The 10241-nt window shown below is 35.4% G+C and overlaps 1 protein-coding gene across 3 annotated transcripts; it reads left to right on the top strand.

Moving 5' to 3' along the window:
* The first annotated feature begins 634 nt into the window (after nucleotides 1-634).
* Nucleotides 635-9820, top strand: LOC111019867 (Peroxisomal membrane 22 kDa (Mpv17/PMP22) family protein). Of its 3 annotated transcripts, none has more exons than XM_088123615.1 (8): nucleotides 635-1207; nucleotides 6220-6307; nucleotides 6810-6904; nucleotides 7516-7588; nucleotides 7678-7770; nucleotides 7894-7980; nucleotides 8850-8930; nucleotides 9548-9820. In XM_088123615.1, the coding sequence occupies exons 1-7, from the start codon at nucleotides 840-842 to the stop codon at nucleotides 8928-8930; spliced, it is 885 nt and encodes a 294-aa protein (XP_087979741.1). In that variant the 5' UTR covers nucleotides 635-839; the 3' UTR covers nucleotides 9548-9820. The 3 variants fall into 3 exon arrangements, with proteins under 3 accessions (XP_087979741.1, XP_022152061.1, XP_022152060.1); XM_022296369.2 differs by lacking the exon at nucleotides 9548-9820 and adding an exon at nucleotides 9015-9428; XM_022296368.2 differs by lacking the exon at nucleotides 9548-9820 and adding an exon at nucleotides 9006-9428 and having other exon boundaries at nucleotides 638-1207.
* Nucleotides 9821-10241: the final 421 nt, after the last annotated feature.

The raw sequence follows: 10241 nt of genomic DNA, 5'->3' as shown, positions 1-10241 counted from the left end.
GCTTCAAAGACAACTCCCCTACCTGATTATCTCCCCACAATGGTGCTCCATCTGCAAAGCTAACTTGGAATCACAACAGCACCTCTTTGTCACTTGCACCTTTGCAGCATATTTTTGGAGATCCATCATCAGCACCTTTGGATGGTCCACGACCCTGCCAATTGACCCCCCTCTTCTCATAGAATACACTCTCGCTGGGCACCCTTTCAAAACTAAAAAGACTATCCTATGGATGAATTTTGTTCGAGCCTATGCACTATCTGGGGAGAACGGAACCAAAGAACCTTCAACGATAAACCACAACCTTATGAGAGGTTTTTTGATGCTATTGTTTACAAAGTTGTCACTTGGTATAAGAACACTCCTTTTTTTCATCATGATAGTTACACTTCCCTATTAGTTAATTGGAAGTCATACATGTAACTCTTCTTAAGGACCTTTTGTAATTTCATACATCAATGAAATTGTTTCTAAAAAAAAAGTAAATAAAACCGATGTCATTTGAGCCAGACTTAAAATTATAATTCAGGAATAAATGATTGATTTAACCAAAAAAAAAGGAAGAAAAACCTCAGAGTGTTAATAGGAAGATAGTTCAGCTGATTAAGAAATTGGAGTAAGTGGAAAACCGAAGAGCACTTGTCATCAGGCATCACATCAGTGGGCCGCGTGAACAATGCGGCAGGTTCTCAATCGTAACCCCACTCAGGGTCCACTACGATTCTATATCTCGGCTGCAAGAAGAACCAACACAGTCCCATTTTTCCCTACTGCATCTTCTTCCCACAGCGAAACCTTGTGCTGACCTCTGCTCCGCAACTTCCAAAGCCGTCTAAAAGATGGTTCTCTGTGGCGTCACTCTTTCTCTGAAACCTCCTCCCCTTTGTACTCGCTCGAGCTCTAATCGAGGACCCACTTTGCATTTCGGCCTGCAAGCTCCAAGTCTTGAAACCCCAGTTCAAATGAAGGGGCCTCTTGCCTGTTCATTCCGCCATAATCATCGATTGGAGTTTGAGGATTTGGGTCGACTTCAAATGCAATGTGGGTCGCTGAGATTTACGAATTTACGAATTTCAGCGAGCTCTGGTGATGGCTCTGGTTCTGGCTCTGGCTCTGGAGGCGGTGATGGTGGATATGGAGGTGAAAATTATGGAGGGGGAGAAGGGGATGGCGGCAAAGGCGGGAAAGATTGGTCCTTCTTGTCATGGTAATGTTTCTCATTACAGATTAGTACTCCATTTCTCTTTTATTAGTTGGTTGCCACATTTTCATCTCTGCATGTATTCAAGCCTTTAAATTATTTGGCGAAGGTGCTTTCTAAGTTTCTAACACTTAGCTCAGATTAAGCCATTGATGGCTCGACTAACATTTTGAATTGGTGCTTGTAGTCACACATGCTTCCTCCTTGTTGAAGGGCAATAATTTTTTTCTTATGATAAAGATGGACAAAATCATGAGTGATTTTAGCTTCATCCTATGCTAATCTAGCTGCCCTCTTGTTTGTCCATTGAAACTAAGCAAGCGTCTTATGTTCTAGACTAATTATTGCAACTTCTTGCTGGAGCTCTAAGGCACGCGATTCATAGAGGGTGCAGAACACCCGTCCATCGAGATCCTAAATGTCAACCATTCTAGTTTTCCTTCACTGATTCCACAGCCAATAAGTTCCTTATATTTTTGCAATTTGCTCAACTCTCTGTCCACTAGTACTTGGGTGGGTTTTAATGTGCTCCGTGTTAAGCTTTAGACGGGCCATAAATACCTGATATCCCAGGAGAAACTATTAGCATGTAAGAGATTGAGGGGTAGGGCATCTGCACCATCCATAACTTCTTTAGTTGTGAAAGAGGCATGGTTTTAGAGGATAAGAATGCCCTCGACTGATCCAACAACGTCTGAAGCCGCCCAAATGATCCCATGAGAGCTCCATAAGGACTTTATAATTGGAATTGTCCTAGTGGTGATAGAGAGCTTAGCAAGAAGCCTTTCTTCTTTAAAGAGTTCCAATCACCGACGACTTTGGCTGCCTCTAAAATCACATCCAAGATTGGTTTTCCTTCCACAAAGCATTTTAAAGCTTCATCAATAATGAAAAGGGAGGACTTTATTCAATCCACTCGCCAAAACTTTAGCAACTATTTTATAAAGGGAAGGGACCAAACACCAAACTGATGGGCCTAAATTCATGCATTCAATTTGCGTCTAACTTCTTCGGGATAAGGCAGACATAAGTCTTATTGGTGCGCAAATTAATGAGTTCATTTTTAGAAAGTCTTGGAACACCCTTACTAGATCTGATTTCAGGATGTTCCAAGTTTTTTATTTTTTATTTTTTTTATTTATAGAACTCATTTGACATCCCGTTTGGGCCTAATGATTTCAAATTCCCTAGCTCATCACTACTTTTGTATTTCTTCCTCACGGAAAGGAGACTCCACCCCGTCTTTCCACCCTTGCTGCAAGAGGGACCAATTCAGGCCCTCAAAAGTAAACATTCGATCCTCAGACTTGGAATATAAATCGCTGAAAAAGTCCAGTACCTATTTCCTATCTAGCTCTCTGAAGAGAGAAGGTTCCCATCCCTGTCTTATAGCATTAAAATTGAAGCTCTACTTTTTCTTGCAGAGGCCCATTTATGGAAGAAATGAGCGTTCTCTTCTCACCCCTTCTTTCAACCACTGCAACTTACATTTATGGGCCCACATTCTTTGCTCTTTTAAAGCTACCTCCATTAGGTCTAACTTCAAGGAGGATCTCAAAGCCATATATGCTTATTAGAAAGAGTGATGGAGATGAGTGATGGAGATGAGTCTCTTTGCAACTCTCAACTATGAGCATCATTGTTGATATCTTTCGATGAACCTGCATATATCTCAACTTACCTAGCCATTGCATCTCAAGCATCACATAGCTTCCCGTCTGAGTGTCTCCTTAGTCCTCAGCTTCATAGTATGAAGCGAGGTGATCTTTGTGATCAAGTTCAATGATAGTTCTACCACCTTCCACAACTACTCTTCTACATTCAATTTGTCCTCCTCTTTTGGTCGCCTCCCCTCTTTATCTTTGGAATCCTTCTAAATTAGAAGTACTTTTAGTCCTTTTTTAATAAGAAACTGAGAATATGTTGATCAAATAGGCACGTAAAGAGGTATGTACAAATGAAGTGGAATGAGATATCCCTACAAAGCCAAAGAGTTACAAAAAAACCTCCCAATTGGTAAAGATATGCAACAAATTATAATTACTAAAACTTTTTGAAAAGAGAATGCAACGAGGAAGCGCGGAGATGAATGAAATTTCATAAAGCAGTTGATTTGGGCTCCGACCCTGCAAAGATTCTTTGATTTCTTTTCATCTAAAGCGCCACAAGGTGGATATTACAGTCTTAATCCATAAGACTTGGAAATGACCTTTAAACTTGGGGCCTAAAAGCAGCTGAGTGGTAGAACAATAATAGGACTTGGGAAGCACCATCTTCAAAGACATTAAGCACATTTGTCCAGCACCAAAAGCCATAGGGCAATGAACAATAGTCCTTGCTTTTGCATTTGTCTGACAGTGTATCTTTCCTCACATGAAAATAAAGGCCTTTCTTCCTTCTCTTTTGCAATGCAACATCTGTCAAACACTTGAAATGAGGTGTCACTCCTGAAGTATACCCTTGGCTGAACCCTTGTCATGTTGTTTCTCCCCATAACTAGCTGGTCAAATATTGTATGGAAATGGGTCCAAGAGTATAGCAAATAGTTTGATTACCATGCCTCCCTTGCACCCTTGCCTTAACAGTTGATTTGGATCCTCTACCAAGTGGGACCTCCATTATTGCAATTAGGCCTTCTAGCTTCAACGTACATACCTGTATCTCTGCCTTCAATCCATTATGAAGTTGCCTCACAACACCCTGTTGGATATATTCAGCATCAAGGAGGCTATTAGATCAAATTGTCTTTGGTTTACCTCACATGCTACTACTGATATGATAACTGAAATCAAGCCAAAAGGACAAGCTTGAACTTGGATCACGTTCGGAGAGATTGCCTACTCCATCTCAGTGTCAACCCTATGCCTTATCTCCTCTACCAGGCTAATAATAACTCCTTAACTTCCTTTTTTTTTTTCATTATTTCAATGAAAGTTTGGTCTTCACTCAAAAAAAAAAAAAAACACTCCTTACATCTTCTCTTTAATGGTCATCTAGCTTAGCTCATAATATCATTTTGTCTAAAAATTTCAACGATTTAAGTTCAATTTCACATGCCTCTCGACCTATTATTATGGTGATGTTAATCTCAACTCCAAAGCAGCAACCTTGTGGTCCTCGGTAGTATTTACGACTCTTTCAAAAATATGGTCAGAGAGAAACTCTTGGAGTTTTGGTAATAGGCATAAGATTGGGTAGAGTTGTGGGATTGGTTCATCTTATGAGCTCCTATTGGTGTACTCTCTACTTTTTGTAATCGCAGCTTCTTTCTGGCAGTAGATACTAATGTATCGCTTTTTAAGCTCTCTTGGTTATTTCTTCCACTGAATGGGAATTTTTTTTTATCCAGAAAAATTAACTGGGGTACTATTACTTTCATAGGGGAGGAAACTGTGCATTCTTATAATGGGATTAGAAGTCATAGTGGAAGTTTTATTATCTGGAGACCACTATTATAGGGTTGAGGAAAATTTGGTAAGTTTTATGTACTGGGAAATAGAACTCTCCGTCAAGTTTGAACTGTAGTCCAGTCGTGCATATTGTTCTGCCTCAACATACCCAACTTTTCCTTGGGGGTACAGTGATTGGAATCCGTGGAGGTCCTATATCTTCCATTGACGAAACAAATTAATATAACATACCTATAGATCTTACTCAAGTCTAGCCTTTGCTCGTAGCTAACTAAGTTGACAAGAGAAGCCTCTAATGCAATTAACGATGGAAAAAATTTATCCTCTCCTACCACCTTTGAGACGGAGTTGTACCAATCTTCGCATCAATCTAAAATTTATTTCCTGCTTTTAGACATGTGAGCTATCAAGTATGGCTGAAGGAAAACATAAATTCCATCATACTGAGTTCGTCTGTGTCAATTGTCATTTTTAATGTGCAGTACTTGTGCTTGTTTATATGTAGTCCATCTTATGTGACAAAAATGTGTATTGTTGGAGCAATAACAGTTTATTTGGCTGTACTTTCTTTGTCATCTTGTTCACTGTTTCAAATTTTGAGGAGTGTTATGTTTAGGCTGCATTTACTACAAGGAATAGCAATGAGAAAGGAATTAGAATCATAAATCCTTCGATGTTGTTTACTAAAACGGTACGGAATTGGAATAGGAATTAGATATATAACAATTACTAGTATACTCCTTTCTTATTTATAGCTAAAACAAATATATTGGGCTAATATTTTTTTGTTAATTTAAATTTTAATATATTTATTACTATGATAGTAAATATTTTGTAATATAACAATTTATTTAATATTAACAAAAAATAAATAATTAAAATAAAAATTACATCTAACTAAAGTAATTTTTTTATCAGAACAACCATCATTAATATAAAATATTATTAAATTTTATTGTTCTAATATTTAATAATAATAAATTATGTTCTAACAATTTTATTGATATTAATTAACAATAACAAGTAAATTAAATAATATTTTATAATAAAATCACAGCAACTAATAAAAGTTGTATAAATTTTTATTAGAAGAAAAATTATTACTAGTATAAATAAACAAAGAAATAATAAAAGTGTAAAACAATTGATTAAAAAGTCATGGATCTCATTAATAAATGAGGGAGAAAGGGTAAAAGTTGTAAAGTAATTATTAAAAAAGTATGGTCCATAACATAAGAAATGAGAATGAGATTGATGAGGTCGTAGGAGATGAATGAGATTATACCTTTTTAGGGGAGAATTCCAAAGTTTGAGGTGAGTCCCACCAATTGATCTCATTCCTACCATTTAATAAACACCATCAAAGGGAATGATAATTTTGATTCCCATTCCTTGATTTTCATTCCCTTAAAGTAAACGGGGCCTTAGTTCCTATTGGTATTTTGTTTGATTTTCAGCCGAATGTGAATTTGTTGTCGGTAAATGGTATTAAGTTGGGAATTGGTTTCAGATCTCTTGGCTTCTATTTACAAGATTTAATCAGAAACAAGTTTCCCACTCCAAATTTTTTGTTATTTGTCGAAACCAACTTACTTAGTTTTATTTCAGGTATTTGGCTCTTCTTGCAAAGTACCCTGTTTTGGTGAAATCTGTAACATCTGGAATACTAAATGGTTTGGGAGACTTAATTTGCCAGGTTTGCCTCCTAATATATGTACCAACAACTTCATTTATGTCCATCATATAGGACCATTGGTTTATGTTTCTCTAGGAATCTGTGAGCTTTCAATGTGACTTTCAATGATGACTTTGTTGAAGATTCTGTTTCAAGATCCTAGAAAGTGGTGATAATCATGAGTTTTTGAGATCCATATAAGCTTTATCCTTGTGAGCCTTACGGCCTTGCAATAAGATGTCTGTGGACATATCATATAGTATACTTATTAGGTTATTTTTGCAAACCCACATTACTCTACATTGGCAGTAGAATGCTAGAACAATTTCAATTTTATGTACCTGTATTATCATGAAGAATTGGGGGCATTGAGCATCTTGGAGATATAACACATATTTTTCTTTATCTTTGATCTTACTTAGTATCTGTTTACTTTCAGAATGTTGCATCCTCGCATCACCAGCTTAATAATATGCTTCTTTTGTAAGAACTATCATACTAAACGTTTATCATCTTCAAATAGCTTGTGTTTGAAAAGTCACCATCGGCAGATCTGAAAAGAACGTTCAGATTTTCTCTGTTGGGGCTTGCGTTAGTTGGTCCTGCATTGCATTACTGGTATTCCTTCAAAATCCTTCCCTGCACCATGAGTCCACAGCTATTTTACCTCATTAGAAGTTACCTCTTAAAATCCTGGAGCATGTCAATATTTTGCCAATGTCGCGTAGTTGGTTCGATCTTAAGGTCGAAACCCATGATTATAGGCTATTTACACATTTGTTTATGTTAATGGGAAATGAAATAAAATTCTTAGATCTTGTTTGATAACCATTTTGTTTTTGAAAAATTAGCTTATACGTTAATTCCACCTATATGCTCTATTTTGTTTTCGACTTTTTTAAAACGTTTTTAAAATTTAAGTCAATTTTTGAAAACTACAAAATTGATTTTAAAAACTTAGGTTTTTTTCTTTTGAAAATTTAGTTGAGAATTTAAATGTGTCTCTAAAAAATTGTGGGAAACCAAAAAAATTGAGAGGAAACCAGTACACAATTTGTAAATGAAGAATACTATAACCAAAATCATTATCAAACTGGGCCTCAGTGTTTTTGAATTGATATTTGTAGTCCTTTTTAAAACTATTTCCATCTTCTCGAATATTGTTAGATACTCTTTTTTCTTAATAAGCAACTTTGTTAGATACTTTTTTAATAGATGAATACATGTAGGTACTTGTATCTAAGTAAATTGGTGACCATGCCAGGAGCTTCAGGTGCATTCTTGCGCCTCCTTCTTGATCAGGTATTATTGAAAGAGCTATTAGATATTCTTAATAAGTACTTTTCCTGAAGTATCCTGTTTCTGAATGTAATGTAAACAAACAATTGCAGTTCATTTTTACTCCGGTATTCCTTGGAGCCTTCCTAACCGGATTAGTAACACTCGAAGGGCGGCCATCACATGTTATTCCTAAGCTTCAACAGGTGCCATTTGAACATATTCCGCTCCAACAACAGAAGCAATCTGTTATTTGATATGCTTTTCAGCCTCAAACTTCATAGTATAATTATCTAATATTCCTTTTTTGAACCTTTTTTGCTTCATAGGAGTGGTTTTCTTCTGTTGTGGCTAACTGGAAACTATGGATACCTTTCCAGTTTTTCAACTTTAGATTTGTTCCGCAGCAGTTCCAGGTATGTCTTGTTTAAGTTCTCTCCAGTTTTTATTCTGTTTGATTGAGTTTATATTTCAAGTAGTGATTTATGTTCTCATAAATAAGGAATAAAAAGATCGGATCAGTAAAGGACCAAAAATTCCTTGCTTATGTATCATTCAGTGCCTACTATCTCATTTGTGACGACAGAAATTCTCATTTGTTACAACAAGAGTGTGAGCCAAATAGCATACAGACAAAACATATCGAAATAGTCTGTCTTACTTAGAGCACTAGAAATGTGATGATGCTATTTTCTCTAAATGAATCACAATAGTAGACTGCCAGTCTACTAGAAATTATCTTGCTAATTTAAATGCCACGAGCCAACCAATGGGAAAAATAGCACAATGTGAACTGTAATGTCATCTTGGTCTTGGATTCAAAACATGGTGGCTACTTAGAGATGTTAAATATTTGATGAGTTTCACGACACTGGTTTGATTGATGGAAGTATTTTAATGTCCATGTTCACTGGATTTTTCTCTTTGGTGGATTTGGCCATCCCTTCATATTATCATTCAGTGTTTCATTTTACAACCCTTGTTAAAAAAATTGTAAAAGATATGTAGGAAAAGAAAAAGGAAAAGAAGTGGACCACGTAGTTCAATATGATCCTATACCCAATGACAGAGTAACTCCTCTTAATTGGAAAGCGATTATTTAATATCTTAGACGTTTAGGTGGTTATTCTGTGAGATTAGTTGAGATGCTCACAAGTTGGTTTGGATACTCCGTTATTTTTTGCGTGAATATCATTATAATGTAACTATTTCCGTAGAGATTTGCTATAATATATTATTGAATTAAACGGTTTTTAAAAATGTCGTATTTGGAAACAAATATCAGGTCCTTGCAGCTAATGTCCTTGCCTTGGCATGGAATGTCATCCTCTCCTTTAAAGCTCACAGGGAGATCATTACAAGATAGGTAAAAGCTTGTTTCTTTATGGTGTTGGGTATGACTCTACTACTTTTATCAAATTGTATCTGATTAAAAACCCAGGTACCGTAGACATCTCGTAGGACCGTTTAGCGACAACTGCTGTTCGCGGGGGCTTGGGTTGATGGCTCCTCTATCATTAGGTCACCAACTTGATCTTCCGACTAGACCATACAAGTGCATGGCGAGCCCATGCAAAGGGTTTATGGGTTTAGTTCAATAAGCATTTTTGGTCATTTTATATTAATAATTGATCATCTCTTGCATTATATGTTATTTAGAAATAGCTGAAATAACATTTTGAAGAAATATTAGTTCCTTAATCTCAGTAACTTGAGAAATGCTATGTTTTTTTTTTTTTTGGAACAGGAAAGAGAGAATGCAGTTTTTGTGTATGAGATTAAGGTTGAAAGTTAGTTATGATTTTGTAGACTTTTTTGCTGAAAGAGTGACCTTTTTAATGTTGATCTTTTATTTTCTCTATCACATTTTTCGTGTCGGTTTTTAATATTATATTTGAGCTGCATGTGTACATACATACATAGATATTATATATCGTGTTTCATCTAATTGAAGTTTTATCTATTTCTTTCTTCATTGTGTAGTTTAAAGACATGGATGTGAGAATTGTTAGTGAATTCATCCCTTCAAATTGAAGGTGAAAGCAGGAAAAAGATGCCAAAACCCTTTTTTTTTGCCTAACAAATATAAGAGTGCTTGTTGGCATCAATGTTGGGCTTGGTTGCCCAGCTTTATAGCTCATGGGCTTGTAAAGGCTATTGCAAGTGCAAACTTATTGAACTTGTATATGCTGGTTCATATTATTTCAAAACGATTATTTTGATCCTCATACTTTTAAAAAGTGATCTTTTATCTCATTTTTTTCGATCAGAATTTTAGCTAACACTTTAGACTCATTAAGTTCTTTCAAATTGAAATGTAGCTATAATAATTTTGTATTAAATTTTTTGTAAATATGAATTAAATTAGTTATTTGGGATTAGTACATCTATTTAAAGATCCTAATTACATAAAAAGACTAATTACCTAAATACATTTGTCATGTATCAACTCTATAAATTACTTAAATAGCCTACTTAAATAGCCTCTTGTATTTACAAATTAATTTTAAATTCATTTTAATATGCAAAATTGATTAATTGGAAGGTTATAATTTAGATCTCATAATTTTAGATTAATGATACTTTCCAAAACAAATTAAAACACCAAAACATTAAAAACAAAATCCTAAATTCCCCAAAATTGAAATCATAACCTCCCAAAATATCTCCAAATTCC

This window comes from Momordica charantia, assembly GCF_013281855.1.
Source record: "Momordica charantia cultivar OHB3-1 chromosome 5 unlocalized genomic scaffold, Mcharantia_2.0 BLBB01000005.1, whole genome shotgun sequence".
Taxonomy (NCBI): Eukaryota; Viridiplantae; Streptophyta; class Magnoliopsida; order Cucurbitales; family Cucurbitaceae; genus Momordica; species Momordica charantia.
The sequence above is the reverse complement of the archived record's forward strand: the minus strand, read 5'-3'. Positions and strand labels throughout refer to the sequence as shown.